Source organism: Naegleria gruberi (genome assembly GCF_000004985.1).
Source record: "Naegleria gruberi genomic scaffold NAEGRscaffold_68, whole genome shotgun sequence".
Lineage (NCBI taxonomy): Eukaryota > Heterolobosea > Eutetramitea > Acrasida > Naegleriidae > Naegleria > Naegleria gruberi.
In genome coordinates this window covers 150,986-176,531 of record NW_003163259.1, presented here as the reverse complement: position 1 = coordinate 176,531, position 25,546 = coordinate 150,986, and the positions used below count along the sequence as shown (strand labels likewise).

Below are 25,546 nucleotides of genomic sequence, written 5' to 3'. Positions count from 1 at the left end.
CTTGTCAAATAATTCACCAAGTAAATTTTTAATTCCACCAACAACACTTGATATCGAAAGTGATGCAGCTGTTGTTGATGTTTCCTGATCGTGTTCTTCTTCGCTTGATGCTACCATTTTTTATCTGTCAGAATTCACTTGTCAAAAAAAATGTCATCAAAACTTACAGTTTGTCAATACGATGAAAATTGTTATAATCTATTTGACTCCAATCATACACATTATTTCATCCATACCTGTCCATTCGGGAAGGATTGTTCTCTCCTCACCAATAAGAAACACAATTTAACTTTTAAACATGAAACTAATTTTTCGAAAGAAATTATTCGAAAGGCCAAACACTTTTTTTCAGATGTTTCGAATGTAATTCAAGGGATTGATGATGAACAATTAGTTTCTTTGAGATGTCCAAATTGGGAAAATTGTAAACTCACCAATGATTCCAATCATAATTTTCAATTTTATCATCCGTGCAAGTATGGACTAAATTGTAAATCATTACTGGATGAAAATAAGGAATTTTCACACAAATTCAAGTTTCATCATCCGTGCAAATATGGTGAAAAATGCTATAATAAGGAAAGATGGCATAGATATTGTTTTATACATGGAAGTGATGAACCTGTGTGGAAGGAATGTCATGGGGTGAATGAGAAGAAGAAGAAGCAGATTGATTCTACTAATCAGTCAAGTAGTCAAAAACCTGCCAAAAATCAAACTACCTATCAAGCTCATTATGGTAATAATCAGAAAGGAACTAGTTCAGTTTCTAATAGTCATCAACAACACCACCAACAAAATCAACCTCCTCCAATTCAATATGCAAATCCCAAAATTTTACAACCAATTGCAAATTATCCAAATCAAGCAATTCAAAATTATCCTCCTCAAAATTTTTACAATCCTCAAAATTCTGGAAAGCAATTTCAACATTTTCATGTTTCTCCAGTCCAGAATAATCAGGTCATCATTGGATCAAGATCAGAAAATCTACCACAAACTAATCTGTCCTTTCCTCCACCAACTATTCTGGTCTGTTCCTATAATATTTTGGCACAATGTTACATTTCTTTGAGTAGATATTCGAATATTACCAATCAGAAATATCTGGATTGGGAAATACGAAAGTATAAAATATTTTCCGTCTTGAAGGAGAGAAGATTTGATATAATTGGTCTACAAGAAATTGATAATCAACATGCTTCTCAAATTCAATTCTTTCTGGAACAAGAAGGATTTTCAGTTTACCATTCGTATAAGAATTATCCAAAGAAGGACGGCTTGATACTTGCTATTAGAAATACCAAATTTGAAATATTCAATAAGGGAGAAAAGACCTTAGTGAAGGAGTATCCTGAAGTATTTCAATACGTTATTGCAAGGGATAGAGTGAAAGGTCGATTCTTCTGTATTATAAATTGTCATTTGACATTCCAACCTCGTGATACTGGCCCAAGAGAAAAACAAGTGAATGAAATTTTGAATCAAATTGGAAAAATTGCTGATCCTCAAAAGACAAGTATTATTTGGTTTGGAGATTTCAATACAAGTCCACACGAGAAACCAATACAATTAATTGAAGCTTGTGAAAGTATTCCACTGCAAAAGAGTCATGATACAGTTCAGGAGTTTTGGACTTGTTGTGGAACGACTGGTAGAAATTCAATAGTTGATTACATATGGCATTCTCCAAGTTTGCAAGTGAAAGATAGTGGACCTTGTTTGGAATTCGTTCCAAAATCAAGTATTCCTGATGAAGATCATGGCTCTGATCACTTGCCATTGTTTGCAGAATTCTTGTATTAATATTGGATGTTTCGGCACTTAGACGAAACTTTCATAGAAACATCAAAAACCTGAATTGAATAAAATATATTTAATCCAGAGCTAGCTTTTGTGGGTAGTATGTGAAATGTTAACTCACAATTCATCACCTAGCGGATAGTCTGTTAGAAATGATTCGAAATCTGCTTGCTCTAATTGTTTTCTGAGGATTTCATCTTGTTGAGGAGGTTGACTACTTGTAGTTTGAATTTCAGAATAAGAAATTGTATGAACTAGCATATCTATTGTCTTGTTTCTCTCAATTATTTGACTCATTTCAGTCATGAGTTTCGAATAGAATTTGGTGATTCTTCTATATCTAGCCGCCAATAAATTGAGAGCTCTCAAATCTTTTTCAAGTATTGAAAAGTAATCGAATGTAATTAACCTTCCTGAAACTCCCTTCACAGCACCAGTTCTTGGTTTGAGCCCCATTTCAATTTCTTTACAAATTTGGAGATGAAATTCTCCAGCCTCAATAGCAAATCCGACTGTTGCAAGAAATAGAACAGGAAACAATTCATGTTCAGTCATTAGAGTAATTTTCAATGCAATTTCTTCCATTACATTGAAACTAATCTCAGGAATTTGCTTCATAAACATGAATGCGAAACCTTCTGAAAGTAAACATGCAAACAATCTCTGAATTTTGAAAAAATCCTCACCATGACAATCTTTCACACTTTTGGTGATATCGTGTTTGCAATGATTAAACACTTTGAAAATGAAATCTAACACCTGCTTGAAAAGTAAATAGTTTTGTTGAGATAGTTTCGTATTCATCATGTAATCCCATGTTCCTGGAAGAAGCACATCCTCCACTTTACGATTAGTAAAGAAATGAAACATATTCCTCGTTCCCTCCAACAATGTCTGTAAAGTAAATATTTCAGTCTTGTATCGTGATGAAATTAAATTAGAATTTGCACACAAAATTTTTAAAAATGGATTCGTACAAGTTTCTGATTGACTTTCAATGAAATAGTTCACTTTAGCAAGGTAATATCCCAATTTGTACTGATCTCCTTCACCAACAAATCCAATAAATAAGTAATGACATGCAACAGCCCAGTAAAACTCTGTAGAATGTTCAACAGAAATAGTTGCAATCTCTATCTCTGCCTTCTTCAAGTATTTGTCAACTGTTTCCAAATCTGCAACAATTTGAGATGATACGCTCATCAATGCTAAATATAAAGCATATAAACATTTCATTTCTCCAATTGATTTGATCCAAATATTATCTTCCAGTATTAATTCCTCTCCTGCTGATTTGTTTTCAAATTGATAAAGACAAGTATTTACAAAATATTTCAATTTTTCCTTTTCAATCATTGGATGAATTCCACATACACATGTGAAATACACATCAATCATTGTATTGGGAGTTAGCACTTTATCTTGTTGATCAGTAATAGATGAAGATTTTGAAAGTTTCTTCTTCCTTTTAGCTGGATGTAGAGAATAGTGCTCTGAGGCCTTTCCTCTTTTTTGAGGAGTTTTATACTAAACTCTATTAGAATTGAAATTAGTATTATTTGGAACCTACCACACAATCAACACCTGCATTTGCACATTTCGAACAACCAGTCAACTTTTTGTCACACTAAAATACAGTTTACAATTATTATCAACTGATAGCAAAGAAGCATCACATACCTTTTTGTGCAATTTTCTACAACGAGCACATGCAATAGAATGTTTTCCCTCCGATGATTCTGATGAGGAATTGTTTAATACCATCTCTGTTGAATCCTCAACCATTTTTTTTCATAACGTGGGAAATTGTTTGAAAATCTCCAACTATACGTGCGCCTTCACAATAAAATGTCCGCTTCCATCTCTACTTGATATTTACACATCACAGTATTCAAGTAGAGATTGCAATTCAGTCATTCTTTATTATTGCAATTGGATACTACTTGTAGATTTATATGAATTAATTGGTGGTGGTAATTGAGTAAAATTACATTTATTTGAATACTTGAACTTTTGATTTGTGAGGATTGACAACATAAACTTCTCCAGATGTGAAATCAATGGCCATGTCTATTCCTTCTCCTCTAGAAACTTCAAATTTATGATCATAGTCAACCTTGTCATTTCTAAATTCTGTACGACAAGTTCCATTCAATTTGGTTGACTCAATTCCACTGTCTCCAATAAAGTACATGTGTTCTCCACTTGGATCCAAATGAATTCTCTTACTTGCACCAGAACTGACCTTTTCAACTTTGCTAAATATCTTTCCCTTCTTATTACAAGTAATAATATATCTATTCGAAACAACTATCAAGTTATTTTCATGATTAGTTGTCACTCCACAAATATTGTCATAGGTGTCCACAAACATGTTATTTCCATTAATGTTTTCTCTCAATGTGGACGAAACTTTTCCATCCTTCACACAAACAATTCCATCATTTTGAACTGTATAAATAGTTCCATCAATTGGATCGACACTCATATCACGAATTGGTGATTGATCATCCAATTGCCAATGAATCATCTTTCCATCTCTTGAAGTTTTTACAATATCATGTGAAGCACATCTGTCAAGTACATAAATGAGAGTATCATCATTGGAATCGTAACAGACACGAACTGCACGTCTTTCTTGAGGTTCTCTGAAATGATTTACCAATTCTTTAGTTGTTAAATCATATTCCATAAACATATCTCCATCAAGAACGAATAGAGAACCATAACCATGGTCAATTGTGCATGAAAATGGGCTATCTGGATTGGGAAGCACACAAATTTGTTGCAAGTCTGGTAAGAGAGCAAGTGGAACATGTGCAGCAGCTAGACTTGAAACTTGACCACTTTCGGCATGACCTTTCGTCTTGTTGGCCGAATTGTGAAGATTTATGTGTGCTTCACAATAATTCATGGAACAACCAGAGCAATAATGAGTGGCTTGGACTTTTTCTTCTTCATCTTTCAAGCATTTATCACAATACTTGACTTCAACTTTCGGTTTCTTTACTCTTGGTTTCTTATTGGACGATTTGATAGTTGCCTTTGAAGATGATGAATTATCCAATCTGTTGGATGATGAAGAGGATGGTTTCTTATTATTGTTATTATTTGATGAGTCATTTTCATCAAAATCGTTATCTGAAGGTGCATGTGGGTTTCGTTTACCTTCGTTTGAACTTTTTAACTTTCTACTGAGTGCATTCTTAGCCTTGTATCCAATGGATGACAAGGAGCTTGGTAGATTGTTCAATACACCATTCAAACTAAATGAAAAGTTTGCCATCTGAAACGTTTCTCTATTTTTTTAATTTATGCGAAACTTCAGCAATTAGTTCAAAAAAACTCTCGAAAGTTTACTCATGTGTAAAACGCAATATCACCCTTTCCAAAAAAGCTCTCTTCCTTGTTGTGTTCTCGACATGTTCATTGGGTTGTCTTTTTAAACTGGTAGGCAAAAAATTGTCTCTTAATGAAACTATTCGAAACTTGCTCAGAATTGAAAGGTCGAGAGTGTGAGGGCGGTTCTCAACCAAGTATAAAAGTGAGCAAACACATCTCTTTAAACACAAATCAAAAACTTTAAAAAATATCAGAAACTAAACATGAAAGTTGTCAATTGCGATAAATGTTTGAAGGACGAAAACGAAACTGTGCCTGCAACTCACAACTGCAAGCAATGTAAAATGAACTATTGTGATAATCACTTAAATCTTCACAATACTTCAAACAAGACTAAATCACACGTTAGTGATCTTGTTGAATTATCTGCAGCATCCACTATTCGAAACTGTGATAAATGTTTAAAGGATGAAGACGAAACTATTCCAGCTACTCATTCCTGTCCTAGCTGTAATATGTGCTTTTGTGAAAACCACTTGAATCTTCACAATACTTCCAATAAGACTAAATCACATGCTTCTTCAGTGGTTCCAATTGAAAGTCAAGTTTCTGCTGCAAAGAATTGTGACAAGTGTTTGACTGATGATGAAGAGAAAGTTTTGGCAACTCATCATTGTAAACAATGTAATGCTCACATGTGTGAAAATCACTTGAAATTGCACAATTCATCAAACAAGACCAAATCTCATGTTAATGATGTTTCAGAGTTGACTAGTGCAGGTTCTTCCTCTGGTGGTTCTGGTTCATCTGTTGCTGCTTCTTCTGGTGGTTTTGTTCCATTCAGTGGAAATTATAATCATATTGGTACTTTGGGTGAGAATGAAGATTTTAATTTTGAATTTGCTGGAGTTGCTGGTCTTGCAATTGATCCAGTCAATCGTACCATTTTCGTTGCTGATCGTTGGACTTTCTTTGAATTTGATTTAAAGACTAAAATGTTGAAGAATCACTTCAAGGAACCTCAAGACAGAGATAATATGCATCTCTGTTATGATACCAAGGATAAGGCACTTGTTTATGTTATTGACAGATGTTGTGCATCAACCATTGTGAAAATTTCTAGAAATGGTAAGATGGTATTCTGGGAAAATGATGGCACTGGTATGATTTATAGTATGGCTGTTGATAAGGTTGATGGTACTATTTACATTGCTCAAAATGGAGGAGTTGACTTTTTGTCACCTGACACTGGTAAAATTATCAAGACTTTGAGACAAAACATTCAAGGAAACAATGTTTTTGGATTGAGCAGAATTGATTGTATGGGTATTAATGTCAATAACGAACTTGTCCTTATCAATGAAGATACCATCTTGGTAACTAACAAGAATGGAAAAATCTTAAAGAAATTTGACAAGCAAAGAACCTACACTCAAAAATGTCCACAATTTGAACCAAATACTAATAAGATTTATTGTGTTCAATATGGTATTGATTCTATGAAGGAAGATGGAACCTGTCTCACTTCTTTCATGAATGAGAATAGTCCTTACAAGTTTGGTTTATATCATGCTGGAAGTGGAATGGTAATTGCTTTGGACAGTGCTACTGGAGAACTTTACTGTGGTTTTGCAGAAAAGAATGTTGTTCTTGTTTTCAAATAAATAATAAAAAAATTGTAATTTCTAAATTTTCTAAATATGGAATTTGTTAAAATATTTGATTTCAAAGTTTTCTAAATATTTTATTAAAAATTGAATAATTCTTCCCAATCCCCTAGTGATTGCTCAGCAAAATAAGAATCAACATCCTCTGGCCTTTTGAATGCTTGTTCCAATTGCTTTCTCAGAATTTCATCTTGTTGTGGTGGAGCAAAGAATGGAGGTATTTCAGATACGGAAAGTAAAGTAGATGAAACTTGATCTTTCATTTTGTTTCGTTCTATAAGTTCGGTTATGTCACTAATTAAATTTGGATATAGTTTCATAACTCTTCTATATCGAGCTGCCAATATTTTGAGAGCTCTCAAATCTTTTTCTAAAATTGAGAAATAATCAAAAGTCACTGATTTAGATGGGGATGTTCTGACAGTTCCCAGCTTTGGTTTAAGTCCTAGATCAATCTTTTTACAAATACCAAGATGGAATTCAGTTGTTTCCACAACTATATTGATTGTTCCAAGAACTAGGAATGGAAACATTTCATTTTCTGTCATTAGAGTAATTTTCAATGCAATTTCTTCCATTACATTGAAACTAATCTCAGGAATTTGTTTCATGAACATGAATGAAAAACCCTCTGTTAACATGCATGTGAATAATCTCTGAATTTTGAAATATTCAGTGCTGTGACAATCTGTCAAACTTCGTTGAGCTTGAAATTTGTGTTCTCCAATCACTTTGAAAATGTAATCAGAAACCTGTTTGAATAGTAAATAATTTTGTTGAGATATTTTCGTATTCATCATGTATTCCCACGTTCCTGGAAGAAACACATCTTCCACTTTACGATTCGTGAAATATTCAAACATATTCTTTGTTCCATTCAGCAGTGTCTGTAAAGAGAATGTTTCATTCCTAAATCTCGAAGAAATAACTCCACTGTGTGTGTAGAGAACTCTGTAAAATGGATTCGAATTTTCTGAATGATTCTCAAGATAAAAATTCACTTTGGAAAGGTAATACCTCGATTTGTACTGATCCCCATCTCCAATGTAAGCAACATTAATATAATGACAAGCAACAGCCCAGTAAAACTCTGTGGAATAATCTATTGAAAGGAGAGCAACCTCTATCTCTGCCTTCCTCAAGCATTTGTCAACTGTTTCCAAATCTGCAACAATTTGAGATGATACGCTCATCAATGCTAAATATAAAGCATATAAACATTTCATTTCTCCAATTGATTTGATCCAAATATTATCTTCCAGTATTAATTCCTCTCCTGTTGATTTGTTTTCAAATTGATAAAGACAATTATTTACAAAATATTTCAATTTTTCCTTTTCAATCATTGGATGAATTCCACAAACAAAGGTAAAATACACATCAGTCATTGTAATTCCTGTCAAGACACCCTTCTTTTCCAATTGAATTTCTGTTGAAGGTAAAGAGATTGATTCTGATGATTTCTTTTTCTTTTTTGATGGATTTTGAGCATAAAGCTCAGCTCCTTTTCCTCTCTTTTGAGGAGTTTTATACTATTTCGAATATTATTCAAGAAAATTAATGAAAATTGCTTTCATTCACTTACCACACAATCAACTCCTGCATTTGCACATTTCGAACAACCAGTCAACTTTTTGTCACACTAAATTATTATTGATTACCACCAGAAAGCAAAGAAGCATCACATACCTTTTTGTGCAGTTTTCTACAACGAGCACATGCAATCGGATGTTTTCCTCCCTTATCACTATTATCCACATCAATTTCTTTTTCTTCTTCGATTGATAGTTTTGATGGTGAATCATGACTGTTACTACTTGTTGCAGTGTTTGTTGTTGACGTTTGTATTACCTCTCCTCCCAGAGAAAGACACGATGAAGGACTAAATGGTGAAAACTCTAATGAATCCATTTTTTTGATTTGAATTTTGGCGAGGAAGATGGCTGTTTAATGTCCTCTCATCAATTCATCCGCTAACTGATTTTAATTAGTCCACAGAGGAAATAAATGTGCGCTTATGGTTAAAATTGTGATCCATTTAATTTGTTTTTTAAAAAACATTTGAAATAAATAGACACTACTATCACATTCTCCTTAAAATATGAGATGCTGAAATTTTCTTCAGTTTTATTAAGTTCAGTTTCATTATTTACATGATTCAATAAATAGGTAATTTACAATTTACATTTCAAAAGGATATTCATCCATAAAGTTCGAATCAGTTTCCAAGAATTGTGAAAATTGTTGATGATTGTCTCTTATATTTTGTTGTAGTTGTATAGCTTGTTGTGTATTGACATTGGCAGCAATAACTTGCCTTCTGAAGAGCTCAGCCTCAATAACACTAGGAATATCGTTATGTTGTTTGGCAATATCTATCATTTGGTTTGCCAAATCCAATCGTAGCTTCTTTAAACCCTCAGCTCTTTGGAGGGCATCTGGAAGTTGTTGAGCTTGTTGTTGTTTGATCATATTTTGAATGGAAATGGAGAATCTCTCCGAACCTTCCATAACATCTTCCATCATTCTTCTATATCGAGTTTCATACACATTATTTTCATAGAAAGTATCCAAAAGATGGCTGGCAAACAAATCACCCTGGGAATAAAGTCCAATATCATGTTCATGATCCAGAAAATCATCATAGTATCCGTTAGGTGGTAAAATATCAGAGATGGCAGCCTCTGGAGAGAATGAAGAAGATGGATTATTTAACAAGGCTTGGAATGGATTTTCTTCCGAGGTGAATGATGGTTGACCGCCAAATGGAATATCCTTGTGGGATTGTGTCAGCGACTGTGTATATAAAACGCTTTCAATTGTCTTGATGAGCTGGGCATGTTCCTTTTGAATGAGAGTAAATCGGTTAGCCAGCACTCTTAAAGCTCTTAAATCATCTCTAAAATCTATAAAACCATGTGGATTCAGCCCTTGATTATTATATTTCAGTCTAACACTACAAGCCAGCACTATGGCTTTGGTAGAGAAAATAGGAATATATGTGAAAAAGTTGTTCTTTGTAAGTTCAATAATTTGGTAAGAAATTTTGAGCATCTCACCAATGTCCATTATTTGAGGACTGCAGTTTAGCAAAATTTCCAAATGAACTTGTTTGTTTGTGAGTTGAGCTATCAGGTAGACAAGTGCATCCTTCTTTGCTAAAGTATTAAATACCAAATCGGTGAAACACTCATACGTCTTGATGATTGCTAAAAGTTTTTGTTTGTTTTCTTCATTAAGGTTCTTACAGGTTGGTCCAACTTTTGAGAGGTCTAATTTCATCTTGTTGTGGCCTAAAATTTCCAATTCTTCGAAAATAAATGTTTGTGGAGATTCTTCCTCTGTTAAAAAGAATTCCAAATATTTGAGTTGACTCTCCAATAGAACAGATGGGAAAAGTCTTGGTTCCTTATCTATCCAACCAAAGTCCTTATCCATATTATTAGGGTTGATGAGCCCACTACCTTTGAGATATGGTGCAATATTTGTTCTAATAGTAGATGTCAGCACTCGTGCCTTCTTCTTTTCTCCTGAGCCTAGTAAATATTCAGCCATAAACTTCATGGCAATCGGAATGTTCAACGTGTCAACTTCATCAAAGAATTTACCAACTATTTGTTTTCCTTTAAGGAAGAGTTGTGAAGAAATATCCTTGTGGCCCAATTGTTGAAGACACAAGGCCTGCATTGTGTACAATAGTCCATAATCCTTTTCTTGATCCAATTTACTTTGCCAAACAAAGAGTGGCGTATTTTGACCATTCTTTTTTTGTTTTCCTCCATCAATTAGTGATTGTAATCTTTCCCTCTCTATGAGTGGATATCCGTAACACAATACACTATAGTAGATATCTAAACTCTGTGTAGCTACATATTTATAATTGAGTTCATGTTGAGTCTTTCCGGTATCATACGGAGTATAGTGTATTGGTGAGGCATCATTCGATGACGAGGTTGAACTCTGACTATCAATTGAACTTGTACTAGAAATGTGTTTAAAAGATGAAGTAGGAATAGTTAGTGAAGGACCTTCCATTGATTCCACGGAAGGATTATTAAATAGTTGTGAATGAGCATCGGATGATGATTGATTTGCTTTTTTCTGTTGTTGAAATTGTTTTCCACGTCTTGGTGATGGATAGACACATTGTTTTCCAGTCTTGACACAATATGCGCAGCAAGGAAGAGTTTTATCACATTTACTATATTATTTAAATATCAACATAACGTAATCACATATAAATATTCATTATTCATTATTATTTAAATTAATAGTTAATTCTACAGAATACATACCGATGCAGCTTTCTGCACGAGGTACAGGCAATACTAGCAAACTTTCCTCCTTGTTGACTATCTTCGTTATCATTACTAGTTTCACTTTCAATATTATTATTATTGTTATTATTATTATTATTATATGATGTAGCAGGATCCTTATTTCCCACTTGTTGCTGCTGTTGCTGTTGTTGCTGCATTAACAATAAATTATTATTATTCATCATGGCGGAATTTGTTATTAGAGATGATAATGATGATGTTGGAGGAGGTGCACCGAATAAAGCAGAGGAGTTATTTCCTTGTCCTCTGTTGGGCATTTTTTTAATGTTAGTTGATTTTTGTGTTTTCTTAATTCTCTTTTTTAATAGACATACGGATATGATGGATTCGGAATTTTAAATTGTGTTCTTATTCATATATTGGTCTAATGGAAGATCGAATGTTTTAGAAACATTACCAGATGTCTTTGATTCCACCTTAATCATGATGCTTCAATATTATTTTTCATTTTGCATATTATTCACTCGTTTAAGCTTTGTTTCAATGTTAATCTGTTTCAAATGCTAATCATTTGTAAAACTAGCTGTTGTAACGATGATTCAGTTCCACTCATCTTTCGAATATTCAAACTTCCCTTCTAACTGAAATTATCCATAATAGCTTCAAGCAAATATTCGGAGAAAGTGATCCCAAGAACCTGCAGCCAATGCACTTCCATCAGGAGAAACTTCCAAGCAAGAACACTTGATATTCAGTTTGGCAATTTCACAATTCATTTTTCCTGTTAAGGTATCCCAAGCAATAATACTTGGACCATGGCTTGCAAATAGAATTCTACCCGACTTGCTGAAACATACACTTGATATTGGCTCATTTAGTTCATCATTTGAGAATGTCGTTAGTGGTCTTTCAACCCTTAAATCGAATAGTTTACAGGTAAGATCTTCTGATCCAGTTACGAAACCCAATCCATTTGGAAAAAATTTCACAGCATTGATATCATGTGAATGATGACCCTTAAATGAATTCACACATTTTTTCATTCTCAAATCCCACAAGCAAACTTTCATATCACACGAGCCACTAATGAACAAATTCCTATCAATTGGATTTACAGAAACTGACATGCAATCCGATTTGTGTTTCTATAATATTTTTAATTAAATCAGATTCCAAATAATTCCAACATACTTTGAAATAATGAACAGCTCTTCCCATTTCCACATCCCACAAAATACAATACCCATCGCCAGAACTTGTTACTAGTTGAATTTCATCAATAAATTCACAACTACTCAAATAACCACGGTGTCCACTCATGTTTCTAAATGTTGGAGTAATTATTTGTTTATACGTTCCTTCTTTAACAATATCTGAAATAGTTCAGTTTAGAATCCAATATTCCAATCACTTACCAACATAAACATCATTTCTGGTTCCTCCAGTTGCTATCAACCTTCCAGAAGGACTTAAACTGCAGCACATTGTCCAATAATCCAAAACCATCATTTCAGCGATTTTCTTATTTTCTCTAGTTCTCCAAAACTATACTAAATTAAATTATTCTTCATTCAGTTTGAAAACTTACTGCTAAATTTCCTCCTCTCGCTACAGACACAACCAGTGATGAATCTCTAGACCAAGAAATTCCATAAATCGAACTGTCCATGGCAAATATTCGTCTCTTTTTCATCCGCAACTTTACATTGCTAATATTTGCCAAATTTGTTATTCGAAACTTTTCGTATTCCTCTTCCTCTTTGTTTAAATGTTGTTTTTTAATATTCAACAGATCAGATGTTAATTTTTCGTGATGGTGTTGCGCTTTTTCCAACAGATCTTGCATTTTTCTTTTTCTGATGGAAATATGATGTTTATTATCTGGAAAAGGTATGAGATTCAAAGTCAACAAGGCACAAATTTTCCTCTGATCATCTCATAATTATTCCTTTATGATTTCATAATTGGCAATAATTTTGTAATACAATTTCCAAATCCAATCCATACACAATACTATGAAAAATTGAATTTTTAAATTTCATAATATTTTCAATGATTTGTAAATTTACATGGTGGATCGGACCCAACCAATACTAATTTAAATTCTTCAATCATGTGTTGTAATTTTAATATTGATGATGATGGTGAAGTATTTGCAATTAAATACGCAAGAATTTGTTGAAAGGTTTTAGCAATTTAGCTACAGGCTTGACAAATAAAACACCATAATTCGTTCCAAACCTATTTTTTAAATTATTTTTTAAAAAATTCCGAACAGGATATATGTAGCACTGGAGCAAATTTATCATCACCATTAAATTTTATCATCATCGGATCAAAGTCTTTTCATGATGGGGTTGGATGTAAAACCCAATACTACTAGATATTCATCATCTATAAATTAAACAAAATGAAGTCCTATAAAAAGACATTCTAGTGTGAGAAGCCATTGTATTCTATTAATATTGAAGATTAAGATATTAATACCTTTATTTTCAATATTAATCAAATTATTTATTGTAAACGTGTACTTTTTTGATTGAGCTCTTTGTACCAGGAACCTGTGGTGGGACTTGTAATTAGAAGACTAATATTATCTTTTAAATATCATTTAAATAGGTAAAGCCAAGAAACATCATAATAATCAACAAGAAAAAAATGAAGAATAATATTCGAAACAAGCTGAGACCTCTTAATTCTGATGAGCTTTCAGTGGTATTCACATTCATTCCTAGAACAGGCTATGCATCCTTCTCCCATGTTAATAGACAATGCCATAGTCTAGTTGAAAAATCAGGATTCTGGCGTGAACAACATAATGCCTATTACTATCGTAAATATCGTTCTAAATTTGATATTGAACGTTTCCCTTGGAAGGTATTCACGATTTATTTCATTTCAATGTTACTGAATTTTTTTGCTCATTTCATTGCGTTGTTTTTAGTGCTCTTCTTTCTGATAACTTTATTCTCAACCCCATTGCAACAATGTCCAGTATCTGAATGTATGGTTTATGTGAAACAACGTTGTGTGGATTATGATTGGTATGATGACTGTATCAAATACACAGATGTACTCTACCTAAACGTTTCCATAACAGTTTACAATTCCACACTCAGAAATGTTGACGAAGAATATGATATTGAAAAATTCTATCGCTACGGTTGTGTAAATGTTAGTGAAATAATTCGAAAGAAAGAAGGTCTGCACGATTGTTATTATCATGATAATGGATTGTTTAGCTTGACCTATGGTTTCCAAAAGAAGATTGACCTTTCTAGTTTTGTATTTTTCATCATTCTAACTGTGCTAGCGATAGTGCTTTTCTATCCACTAACGGCTCTTTTTATTGTATTGTTTGGTAGAATATTTACTGAAGATTTATAATAATGGTTTATTGGCACCTGTATCCAAAATGAGAACTTGCTTATTTGGACCTTTGAATAATTCATCTAAGAGGTCAAATTGAATTTGACTACTAAGATTTTGACTCAAGCTTGGTACTTGTTGTGCTGCAACCTTAGTTACCTCTTGGACACTAAAATGTTTTCTTTTACGAAACTCTTCTATTTGTTCAGGAGTCCACAAATTGGTCAACGTAGTTTTGATTTCGTGCTTATTATCAGAATCTCTTCCTTGTTCTACAATGGCAACCTGAAGGATACCATTCAAATCAACAGAAAAAGTAACATCAATCTTGGTTTCTCCCTTCTTTCTTTTCATGATATTGATTACCAAACTGGATATTTCAGTAGAATCTTCAAAAGATTCTGACAAATTTTCCAATACTCTAATTTTCGCTTTCTCTTGATCATCAACAACGTTTGTAAAGGTCTTTGTAAAGGAAGTTTTTAAAGGGCTGTGCATTGGAATTAATGTTGTGAATTCTACTTTATCAGTCACCACATTCTTTGTCTCAATTCCCAAATGGGTTGCGGTTACTTCTTCCATCACTTGCAAATTCTCTAGTTGATTTGTGCCATTTCTGATTGACTCTGCTGCTAAGAAAGCTCCTCTTGCAACAAGAGTTTGAACATCATGTGCATGTGTATGAATTGTAACTTGTTCAAACACATTTCTAGTCCAAGATTCAATGGTTGGTAGTTTAGATGAGCCACCAGCAAGGAGAATACCATCTAATTCACACTCCATTCCATTCTTACATTCTTTCAAGACCTTTTCAAAAGGTTCTCTAAACTTTGAATTCAAAACTGCACAAAGTTCTTGTTTGGAAAATGACAGATTGACAATTTTCATACCACTATAACCTTTCAAATTAATACTCAAAGAAATTTCTTCGTTGGTTCCTTCGCTCAGCATTTCCTTGAGTGTTTTGGATTTTTTCTTTAGAATAGCATTGTTGAAATTGACAATTTCTGTAGTCTTACTAAAGATGTTCTCAATCTGAACTGGAATTTCAAGTGCTGGGTCAATCTTGGTTTTCAACACTTCTGCAATGGCTTGATCGACATCTCCTCCTCCCAAAAACATGTTACCAAACACTTTCTTTACAATGACTTTCTTACCTTCCAGATGGACAAGTGAGAGATCGAGAGTGCCACCACCAAAGTCAATTACAAGATAATAACCATCAGAGAATTTCTTGGAATCTAAGAAAGCAAGTGCAGCTGCTGTTGGTTCTGGGATTAACAGTAGAACTTGCAATCCACTCAACTCGGCAGCTTCCATTGTTGCAGATTTCTGACTATATCCATAATTAGCTGGGACAGTAACCACAGCTTGAACAATTGTATCATCTGGATAGTTGTTGGTATCAATGATATGCTTTTTGACTTTTTTAAGAATGTCAGCAGTAACTAATCTTGGATCGATATCAATAATTTCAACATCATTGCTACCATCTGTGGTTGAGTTGATTCTAATGTTTGCCATTCCATCAACATTTGCAACATGGTAACCAAGTCTTGTACTAAAATCTTCCTTATTCATTACAGACTTGTAGGCTCTGCCAATCAATCGTTTGGATTCGGCAATCTTGTAATATGTTGATTCGCCATCCTCCAAGCCAACAATGCAAGATTTATCTTTCTTGTTGATGGCAATCTCTGATGAAAGATAGTTTTTACCACTTACAAATTCAATGCATTTAGGTTGGTTACAGATGTATTCTTCACGAATGCTTGCTTTGGTATTGGTAGTTCCATAATCGATACCAACTAAGATTGGGGTGATCATTTTCTTTTGAAATAATTATTAGAAAGTGTTGATTGCAAAAATCGATTATTTCCACAGGTTTCACGTTTTATATTTTCTATTAATAACAAACGTGATTACGTGATTGCTGGTTGACCAACTTTTTGTAAACTTCACGTTTTTTATGCAAAAGAAAATGGCGTTTCAAAAAATTAAAAGATCAGCCACAACATTCAAAAGGTCTATCAAAAAATTAATTATTACGAGTCAACACAGCACGGATGACGATAGTGCATTTGATGATTACAAACAATGTAGAACTCAGCAAACTAATGTAAAGGATTTAAAAATAGTTCATATGAGGAATGAAATTATGGGAGAATGGGTTATGAATGATGAAAGTGATTGTAAAATTAAGACGGAGAAGAGAATGTCAATTGAGGAGCCAAAAGAAGAAGAAAACCATATTAACTATTGTAAAATGAATGAAAATTTGGAAGGGGATGTCCAAGTAATTGTTGAAAATTATGAAACCCAAACATCTATCGAGAAAAATTCAAATGAGAACCCTGTGGAACCAATTATGGAGGAAAGTGAATACAAAATTCATCAAATTATTGGAATTGATTGTGGAACTTTTTATTCACAAGCAAGTTATCATAACATTGGTTCATCAAAAATTAATGATCTGTATTCAACAAGAATAACCTCTGTATTTTATTCTAATATGATTGGAGAACAAGTGTTAGAGATCACAGAAGGTCAACCAGCGCTTTCCATTGAATATTTCAGAAAATTCTCAAATATTCCAGAAAGAAAATTGAATAGTAATTTAATATATCATTTAATTGGAGCATTTTCAAAACAAATTGATGAAGATTCGAATAAGAAATTTATTACAGCCATTCCATACGGATGGGAGCTTCATTGTGACAGTAAGATTGTAAACAATTCTACTTGTTTTGAGCACGAGGCTGTAATTTCATATTATGTAGCTCAATTCTATCAGTTAGATTTTAAAAAAGAACCTGACGAAACGTCTCTGCAACAATTCAAAGAAATGAGCATTCAGTTCAGCATTTTCAATTTATCAGGTACAGGCACCTATCAATGTATAGTGAGGAAAGATTCCAATTCCCTAGTATTCGAATCCACAGTATTATATAGCTTCAGTTTTAGTGGAGTTAAAATACTTTCAGATTTTTGTAATCGAATCTTGGTTCGTTGCAAATTGAATTACAGGTATGAAAATGGAGAATTGAAAACGAATGATATCAAAGACGAAAGAAGTGCAAAATTTACATTTCAAATGAACAAACTCATGATGAATATGTATCAATATGGTCAAGATGACGAAATTTCTATATCCGAAACTATTAGAATGATTTTTGGAGAGGATAGTCTTGAAGGACCAGTTTTTATCAAAAGAAGCGAATTTCCTGAATTAACTCTTGATGAAAATATGCCAATATTTAACAGTAATCAATTACTACTTGTTGGAGGATTGTGGAATATTCCAAGCTTGTCAAAATTCAAAAAGGGAGAAAATCGTAGATATTTGAATAATGGCAGTATGATTTCTGTTGGTTGTATTCTGAGGGAGCTGATGATTAGAAATTATAAGGTTTCGTTTGTTAAAAATATCAATTAAAAGATTGATTCGAAACGTGAATATTGTAAACTCTAAATTTCGAAACGTGAGTGGGTTTATTCGAAAACGTGATAGTTTATATGTCATGCATGATGTGAAGTATGTGTTTCTTTTAAAAAAAATGAGTGATATTAAGTGTATTGGTATTGATCTAGGTACTAGCACAACCATTGTTTCGTACATTGATGAATTTGGATATACGAAATATATTTCACAAGGATCATGTAATTTCCAAAACTCTGTTGTGAATGTAAGCTGTATAAACGGAGAATCATTTCAAACTGGTGTTGGAGAATTGGAAGATGTTAATGGTGTTCTCTACGCTACAGAAACTAAACGAATCATTGGTAAAAGGTAAGTTAGTTGACGAAACTTTGACTATTCTTAATGTTTGGATAGAAAAGACAATCAAGTGGCCGTCATTCAAGAAAATGAAAAGAAATTAGATTACAAAATAGTTGCTAATCAAGAGAACCAACTTGCCACATGTCGTTTCGTATTTGAAAACGGAAAGTTTCTTGACATTTCTCCAGAATTGGTAGCTCAAAAAATTCTTGAAAATGTAACCGTATTTAGAAAAGATCAAGAAATTCCAGCAGTCATTACAGTTCCAGCTGAATTTGGAGTTTTCCAAAAGAATGCAACTTTGGAAGCAGCTAGAAAATCAAACATTAAGGTTTTGAAATTATTACCAGAACCATCCGCAGCTGCCTATTACTATTTTAAGAAAGATCCTCAAAGAGGGGAAGGTAATTACTTGGTATTTGATTTTGGTGGTGGAACTTTGGACATTTCACTCATTCAAGTTTGTAAAAATCATGATAGTCAATTGGAATTTATTGTGAAATGGGTTGAGGGAGATTCTACTTTGGGAGGTGTTGATGTTGATAATTTGGTTTTCCAAAATTACATTAAACCTGTTTGGTTTGGAGCATCTTCCATGACACTCGAAGAAAAATCATTGACATCTCAGTTGAATAATTTAAAGAAAGAAGTTAAACACAAGTTGAGTGCAAAGGCAAGAATTTTGAAAGAAACCTTATGTTCAACTAGACGAAATGTTGAATACTTTAGTATTGAGATTCCTGAGAATGATTTATCTTTGATTATTTCTGTGAATTATGAGCAATTTAAGAGAGATTGTGAGGAGGCGTTCCAAAAAAGGGTCCAGACCTTAATTTCAAAATTTAAAGAACTTGGATGTGATATTAATGAGGTTCTTATGGTTGGAGGATCATCTCTTATTCCATTTGTGAAAGATTGGGTGCAAGATGAACTACCTGGAGTTGTAAGTAAGATTTAATAACTTGACAGTGAGTTGACTTGTTAAAGACAATTACTAGACCACAAAATAGTGACATAATTTATATCGTTAGTTATGGAGCTGCCTACTTGGCTCATGATCTTTATCAAAAACAAGCCATTCCTATTACTGAATGTCTTTCAAGAACTATTCGAATTAAGGAATATCAAAATAATTCCTTAATTAAGGTTCTGGAAAAGGGAACACCTTTGCCTTGTAAAAAACTATTGGCAGTTACAAATTCATCAGACGAAACGAAAGAGATTAATTTGACCTTCAGAGAGGGAGAATCTGAAATTAGCTCAATGTTAGAATTACTAACCAATTCAATCATAAAAATTGATCAAAAGCCTGCCTCTAACCATAAAATATGTGTTGAATGCAGAGTTGACCAAGACGGCGTGTTTACTGTTAATGTACATGATGTAGTGAGTAGGTCAACATTCTTCAGTGAAAAATTCACATTCAGTAACAATCAGATTTCACTCAGTCAACCAGAGGAAAATTCTGAAATGTGGGAAAAATTGCATGAATTGACTGAGAAGGTATACTTTGTTAAAGGTAAGATGTCAGTAATCAAACAAAAAGTATTTGGTAACACCCATCAAGCAAACACTACTTTGCGCAATTGTGAAACGTTTGTTGAAACTTTACAAGAACATTTGACTTTGAGTTCTATTGAAAAAAAATTAGAAGAAATCAATTGTTGGTATAAAATGTCATTAACCTGAAAATTCCAGTAAATTTTAAATACTTAAGTCTAATTGAGTTCTTTAATTGCATTTATTCAAAACAAATCTAATATGTCCATTAACCTCTTGTTTTAGATGAGCTTTCTAATAACCGTTCCAATTTCATATGAACAATCAGAGTGAGACATGAATCAGAGGAAGACTATTTCGAACACTTTTGCCGACAATATCAAAAAATAAACTAATTTACAAAATTGTTTTTTTACTAAAATTACAAAAAAGGATAATATTTAAATAACACCCTTATACTTCATATCAGAGGCACAAATGTGAGTAATCAACCATTGCTTAATAAATTGCATCTCACCATCTCCAACGCTTGTCAATGCCAAAGCATCCTGAACAAACTTATCATGAGTTTCCTTATGAGAGGCAGATTCAGACCAACCAGCCTTAGCAAACAAATCTTCTTCAGTCTTGAAGTGGAAAACAACGTAATCTAATAATTCCTTCAATGTTGTGCCACAACTTCTCTTGGCATCCAAGGCATTGATTAAAGTGAAGAGTTTCTTATGTTGTTCGTTTAATTCAGCATTGCCAATATCGAGAGTGGTTGACCATTCGTATGGAGTTGGAATTGGATAGGACATGTTTGTTGTATTTGTTTTTGTTTTTGTTTGTGAAAAAGTGATGGATGGCAGGTGGAAGCTTCTATTTATTTGACACTTGTCAGTGAACAATTATGGAAGAATATTGTAATTGTTCAAATTTGGAGATTTTTAAGTAGGTACATTTTTGAAAAGTGTCGTTTTTAACAAATGGCGTTTTTAGTTTACAACAGAAGCGAGTTGAAAGATATGTTAAAAGAAAGTAACACGATACTTTTCAATTCCATTGTAAATAATACCTTTGACACTTCTAATCATTGAAACCAGAACATCAACAAACATTGTTAATGTTCCTAGTGTTCCAGCCATTCCATGTGCTCCATAGTTGGAGATGGGACACACATTTTTAACAAACTTCACATGATAATAAACATAGTGAGAAGACCCAGATGGATGTGATGCCAAACATCATGGATTGTTCCTGATCCATCTCCATATGTTGAAGCGATTGGAATTGATGAAACTTGGAAAAGAGAAACACAAATTTATGAAATTATAATGAAAATTGAAGATAGTTTATCAAATACAATACAATTTCCTAAATTGTAAGGTTTTGAATTTTGAGATTAATTCTTTGGGCCTCCACATCCATTCTGATTAATCTTGTTTCATAGATTTCCATTGCAAGGCTGAAAAGAAATTCTTCTTTCTCAACTTCTTCCACATTATTGTAACCCTTAATGTCTTGAAGTTGTGCAAGGATTATACTTGCTTCCTTTGCAAATTCATTCATTACTTCACTGTTTAATGATGTGATACGTTCAAGGTTTCTTGCCATTAATTCTTCAAAAGAAGTTGTTTCTGATGGTGGTGGTTCAGTAAATTGTTCATTGATTTCAAAATCATCATGATTGAGAGAACAATCTAGTAACGTTGATTCTTCATCATTTGGAGAGGACACAATACTGAGGTCTGAGCGATCCAAATCTGATTGGCTTCTTGGAGTTATGGTTGATGCATCACTAGGACTGTAATCATGATGCAAGTCTTTTGATTCTCTTCGTGGTGTTTCAATGTAAGATAAATCAAAGGAACTTTCTTCGAGCGTATCAGAATCTTCACCTTCCTTATCATCATTACCTTCTGTTATCTTGGAATGGGAGTAGAGAGTTGAGATGGTGAGAGGATTCTGTGTTTCAATGGATGGAAAATCTTGGGAGCCACCTTCTTCAACAATCTCGGGTACCATTTCGATCATACTCATATTCAGATCGTCCACCTCCTTATCGCCATGATCATTGCCTTCACTCTCCTCTGTTGTTATCTGAGAAGATGTGTGTTGAGTCTCTATTGATGAGGATACTTCTTCATCATTGAGAAATTGCTCTCCTGTGGAAAGATGATTCTGGAGGGACATGGCTAGCATGATGAGTGCGTAAATTAACATCACACAATAGGAGATGGCAAGATCATTAAGCCAATCATTAATTATTATAATATTATCAGTGTGTTCTTGATGGATAATATTAAGAATTGATGACGATGGCTCTCTTGATAGAAAATAATAATTTGTGGTGTCAGGTGAGGAGGGTGTGACCTGTGTGAGGGCTGTACACAGCACTGTACACAGTAAAAGTGGGGAAAGTGAAATCATGGCCTTTCTGTTCATATTGGTTGTGGTGTTGTTGTTTTTTTGTTTGTGAAAAATTGTTTGAAAGTGTGAATTTTAAAGGCGCCAAATCTTCTATTGCCTTAATAAGTAATGAGGAAGAGCAAGAAAAAATGTTTCTACGTTTTGAATTGTAAATGGCAATATGTTCCAAGTCCTTTCTTATACAATGTAATTTAGCAAAGGGACATGAAACGCAAATACAGTACAGATTGAAAATGGTCATGAGTGTAATAACTAAATTATAATCAACCTTAATGTGCTCGTCTCGTGGTGTAATGGTAGCATAGTGGACTTTGAATCCATTGACGGAGGTTCGATTCCTCCCGAGACGGTAACGTGGCGAGCCATATGATTTTGGTTTTGGACAAATCGTGGAGAAGAGAAAGTGTTTGAAAGTTTGGTTTTTATTAACATGAGTAAGAAGGATCAGAACAGTAAAGTACTAGTGAAGTTTTTGTTATTGTTTGAAAATTAATATCAATCCCCAATTGGCTTAATTAGTAATGAGAGGTTGAGTTGCAAGAAAATGTTGCTTCATGTTTATTAGTTCTAAGGCTCTTCATCATACTCTCCTTCTTCCTCTTCTTCACACCACGCACCCCAATCATCATAATATTCAGATTGAAGATCATTAAAGTTTGATTCCGCTTCTGTAAACTCCATCTCATCCATACCATCTTCTAAATATTGGTGCAGAAACGCCCTTCTTCTGAACATTACAGTAAATTGGTCGGAAATCTTGTTAAAAACTGTTTTGATTGCACTGGTATTGGATACCATTGTTGCTGAGCTCTTGGTTGGACAATCTGGTGAAATAGATTTACATACTGAAGTGTGAATATTGTTTGGCACCCATTCTTTGAAAATAGCTTCATTATCCTTTTTGAATTTTCTTACATATTCCTCAATCATGGAAATATTCGGCTCATTGTCACGATAAGTAATGATATTGGTCATGTAACGGCCTAAACTTGGATCCATACTTATCAGTAGATTGGTCTGATTAAAAACATCACTTGTTAATCCCTCAACTGTTGGTTCAGTATCACCCAGACAGAAGGGTGAGTGAGATACAGTGAAAAAGTGTAGTCTTGGAAATGGAACGAGGTTGGTTGAAAGCTTTCTGTATGAAGAATTTAAAATTCCTGAAAATCTTAATGGACTAGTAAAACCACAAATTGCTTGAGTGATTAAATTATTCATATGTTCATAGCCATAATTCTCCAGTCCTAATTTGCTATTACAGATATTTCCAAGAGCCTCATTATTTAGACAAGTTACAAAATCAGTATTCTCTACCAAATAATGCATGGATAGACCAGCATTATAATGTGAAAGAGACCTAGATCCATAGTCATCCTTATTTGATGGCAATACAGTAGCAGTTGCCATCATTTTGTCAGGGAATTCTTCTCTGAGTTTCGAAACAACTAATGAACCAAGCCCTGATCCAGATCCACCAATTATGGAATGAAACATTTGAAATCCTTCAAAGAAATCACACTGTTCTACACTCTTCCTTGCTTGATCCATTATATTTCGAATAAGCAGAGCTCCATCAGTGTACATTCCCCTAGAGAAACAATTTCCATTTCCACATCTTTGAAAGGAAGCAAACTTTGATTCCAATAAATTCTCATTCTTAATCATTGATTCAATAGTTTCAGCCTCCAGATCGGCCATCACAACTCTTGGCACAAATTTATCTTCCCTCTCATCAAGGAAAATATTTAAATTTTCTTCAACATCTTCAAATCCTTCAATCCTCTCTCCTGTATTTGTATCAATATTGTGTTCCCTCATAATACCCTTCCAAAAACAATTTCCAATCCTGTTACCACATCCTCCAATAAAAAGACTGACAATTTCTCTCATGGTGTTGCGATCTATTTTTTTTGTATTATTAATATTTGTTCCTTATGATCAATTGCCTATTTAAATTATTAATTAATAATTAATAATTAATTAATATATATAAATTTATTTCTCCTCTTTTTCCTGTGTTTCCTCTTTGTTCTCTTCCTCTGTTTTCTTCTTTGCATGTTCCTGAGTGTGTTTCCTAGCTTCCTTATTGAATGCTTCACGATCATCCTCATATTGTTTACCAATGCTAGGAAGAACTGCACTTTCAGGATTTGGTTCTTTGAGTAGTAATTGTACAGCTGTTACAAGTGAATATTTCAAAATAATATTTCGAATACTTACTCATTAATACTTGTGATATATTTACAGAGGGATTCCAGTCCTTGTCTAGTATTGAGAGACAAACTTTCCCGTCACTATTTACATTTGGATGATAAATTGGTGTCACTATTAAAGTTTATAGAATTTTCAACTGGTTCAATAAACTTACCAAAACTCAATCGTGGAGCAGTGAAAGGATAATCAGTTGGAAATGTAATTTTGACTTTAAAAACTCCATCTTCATATGGTGTATCCACCTAATTAGTTCCAAAACAAGTAAATACAATTATTTCCAACATTTAAATCATCAAACACTTACAGGTCCATCAATATACCCATTCCAACTAAAAACATCATCTCCGATCGGTCCAGCAGTCAATCCTTCAATAGGTACTTGTTGCAGTGTTGTCAAATCCTTCATTACTCTTCTTTGTGCCATCCTTCCAATAATTAATTATTAATCCTTTTCCTATTTACAAAAATAATTCTTTTAAACTGTGTTTGTTATTGTTGTATTCCAAACGTTACTTCAATAAGCAATATATTAGAGTTGTTATTTGATTGCTGTATGTTGCTTTTTTGTATTTACAAGTGTTGTTGTTTGCTGTTCTTCTTCAAAGGCTAAAAATAATTTTCGCTTTGATGATATTGAGAGAGAGAATGAAAGGTTGTTTGATGTTTTTTTCTTATTGATTTATTTGGTACGGAAAAGGAATGTTCCGAATTGAGAGAAGAAGATGATTTGTTGTATTTGTGTGCTTTTCTTTTTAGGATTAAGCAAGTAATGGAAGAATAGAACATCATGATTGAATTTCAAAAATTGTAAACTTGTTCAATGCATGGGAGGAATTTTTTGTAACAAGAATTAAAATACGAATGAATATTTTCAATAATTAGAATGGAACTCAAGAATAACAATTAAACCCAATCAAATACTCACTTTCCAACGAATACAATTATACTTTCACAAATGAAACATTGTTTCCATTTCTAATAACACTTTCAAAGACTAACACATTACAACAAAACTAAACCAAACAACTCGAACGGGTTCAATCTCCAAATATGCATGCAGGATCTCCAATGCTAACAAACTTTTCACAATTTGCACAATTAATACACCCTTCCCACTGTTCCACAACTTGTAGAAAGGACAAAACATACCCTCGGAAACCGTATCTTGTGGAATT

General features: G+C 33.4%; 13 protein-coding genes and 1 non-coding gene across 14 annotated transcripts; 4 read left to right on the top strand and 10 right to left on the bottom strand.

Moving 5' to 3' along the window:
• Nucleotides 1-150: 150 nt before the first annotated feature.
• NAEGRDRAFT_74275 (uncharacterized protein) lies at nt 151-1,806 on the top strand (the record flags this gene model as incomplete). The annotated part of the gene is made up of 1 exon (XM_002670725.1): nt 151-1,806. One exon carries the CDS (start codon nt 151-153, stop codon nt 1,804-1,806), a length of 1,656 nt encoding a protein of 551 aa, XP_002670771.1.
• A 114-nt stretch (nt 1,807-1,920) lies between these two features.
• Nucleotides 1,921-3,201, bottom strand: NAEGRDRAFT_74274 (uncharacterized protein; the record flags this gene model as incomplete). Its single annotated transcript, XM_002670686.1, has 1 exon — nt 1,921-3,201. One exon carries the CDS (start codon nt 3,199-3,201, stop codon nt 1,921-1,923), a length of 1,281 nt encoding a protein of 426 aa, XP_002670732.1.
• Nucleotides 3,202-3,796: 595 nt separating this feature from the next.
• Nucleotides 3,797-5,089, bottom strand: NAEGRDRAFT_53360 (uncharacterized protein; the record flags this gene model as incomplete). Its single annotated transcript, XM_002670685.1, has 1 exon — nt 3,797-5,089. The coding sequence occupies one exon, from the start codon at nt 5,087-5,089 to the stop codon at nt 3,797-3,799; it is 1,293 nt and encodes a 430-aa protein (XP_002670731.1).
• A 318-nt stretch (nt 5,090-5,407) lies between these two features.
• On the top strand, nt 5,408-6,832 carry NAEGRDRAFT_81762 (uncharacterized protein). Its single transcript, XM_002670724.1, has one exon. The coding sequence runs from the start codon at nt 5,409-5,411 to the stop codon at nt 6,807-6,809; it is 1,401 nt and encodes a 466-aa protein (XP_002670770.1). The 5' UTR covers nt 5,408; the 3' UTR covers nt 6,810-6,832.
• A 60-nt stretch (nt 6,833-6,892) lies between these two features.
• Nucleotides 6,893-8,723, bottom strand: NAEGRDRAFT_74271 (uncharacterized protein; the record flags this gene model as incomplete). The annotated part of the gene is made up of 3 exons (XM_002670684.1): nt 6,893-8,344; nt 8,398-8,454; nt 8,502-8,723. 3 exons carry the CDS (start codon nt 8,721-8,723, stop codon nt 6,893-6,895), a joined length of 1,731 nt encoding a protein of 576 aa, XP_002670730.1.
• A 270-nt stretch (nt 8,724-8,993) lies between these two features.
• On the bottom strand, nt 8,994-11,409 carry NAEGRDRAFT_81761 (uncharacterized protein; the record flags this gene model as incomplete). Its single annotated transcript, XM_002670683.1, has 2 exons — nt 8,994-11,013; nt 11,108-11,409. The coding sequence occupies 2 exons, from the start codon at nt 11,407-11,409 to the stop codon at nt 8,994-8,996; spliced, it is 2,322 nt and encodes a 773-aa protein (XP_002670729.1).
• A 345-nt stretch (nt 11,410-11,754) lies between these two features.
• On the bottom strand, nt 11,755-12,761 carry NAEGRDRAFT_60953 (uncharacterized protein; the record flags this gene model as incomplete). Its single annotated transcript, XM_002670682.1, has 4 exons — nt 11,755-12,237; nt 12,284-12,465; nt 12,508-12,637; nt 12,681-12,761. The coding sequence occupies 4 exons, from the start codon at nt 12,759-12,761 to the stop codon at nt 11,755-11,757; spliced, it is 876 nt and encodes a 291-aa protein (XP_002670728.1).
• A 1,703-nt stretch (nt 12,762-14,464) lies between these two features.
• NAEGRDRAFT_81760 (uncharacterized protein) lies at nt 14,465-16,288 on the bottom strand (the record flags this gene model as incomplete). Its single annotated transcript, XM_002670681.1, has 1 exon — nt 14,465-16,288. The coding sequence occupies one exon, from the start codon at nt 16,286-16,288 to the stop codon at nt 14,474-14,476; it is 1,815 nt and encodes a 604-aa protein (XP_002670727.1). The 3' UTR covers nt 14,465-14,473.
• Nucleotides 16,289-16,442: 154 nt separating this feature from the next.
• Nucleotides 16,443-19,931, top strand: NAEGRDRAFT_74267 (uncharacterized protein; the record flags this gene model as incomplete). Its single annotated transcript, XM_002670723.1, has 4 exons — nt 16,443-17,879; nt 18,034-18,251; nt 18,297-19,185; nt 19,230-19,931. The coding sequence occupies 4 exons, from the start codon at nt 16,443-16,445 to the stop codon at nt 19,929-19,931; spliced, it is 3,246 nt and encodes a 1,081-aa protein (XP_002670769.1).
• Nucleotides 19,932-20,137: 206 nt separating this feature from the next.
• Nucleotides 20,138-20,562, bottom strand: NAEGRDRAFT_83311 (uncharacterized protein). The gene has a single exon (XM_002670680.1). It carries the CDS (start codon nt 20,540-20,542, stop codon nt 20,183-20,185), a length of 360 nt encoding a protein of 119 aa, XP_002670726.1. The 5' UTR covers nt 20,543-20,562; the 3' UTR covers nt 20,138-20,182.
• Nucleotides 20,563-21,098: 536 nt separating this feature from the next.
• Nucleotides 21,099-22,169, bottom strand: NAEGRDRAFT_74265 (uncharacterized protein; the record flags this gene model as incomplete). Its single annotated transcript, XM_002670679.1, has 1 exon — nt 21,099-22,169. The coding sequence occupies one exon, from the start codon at nt 22,167-22,169 to the stop codon at nt 21,099-21,101; it is 1,071 nt and encodes a 356-aa protein (XP_002670725.1).
• Nucleotides 22,170-22,433: 264 nt separating this feature from the next.
• Nucleotides 22,434-22,504, top strand: NAEGRDRAFT_t693. The gene has a single exon. It is a non-coding gene; the product is annotated as a tRNA-Gln (tRNA).
• A 217-nt stretch (nt 22,505-22,721) lies between these two features.
• NAEGRDRAFT_53354 (beta-tubulin) lies at nt 22,722-24,047 on the bottom strand (the record flags this gene model as incomplete). The annotated part of the gene is made up of 1 exon (XM_002670678.1): nt 22,722-24,047. One exon carries the CDS (start codon nt 24,045-24,047, stop codon nt 22,722-22,724), a length of 1,326 nt encoding a protein of 441 aa, XP_002670724.1.
• Nucleotides 24,048-24,127: 80 nt separating this feature from the next.
• On the bottom strand, nt 24,128-25,029 carry NAEGRDRAFT_59627 (uncharacterized protein). Its single transcript, XM_002670677.1, has 4 exons — nt 24,676-25,029; nt 24,526-24,613; nt 24,378-24,482; nt 24,128-24,334 (listed from the first exon to the last, which is right to left on the bottom strand). The coding sequence occupies exons 1-4, from the start codon at nt 24,793-24,795 to the stop codon at nt 24,153-24,155; spliced, it is 495 nt and encodes a 164-aa protein (XP_002670723.1). The 5' UTR covers nt 24,796-25,029; the 3' UTR covers nt 24,128-24,152.
• Nucleotides 25,030-25,546: the final 517 nt, after the last annotated feature.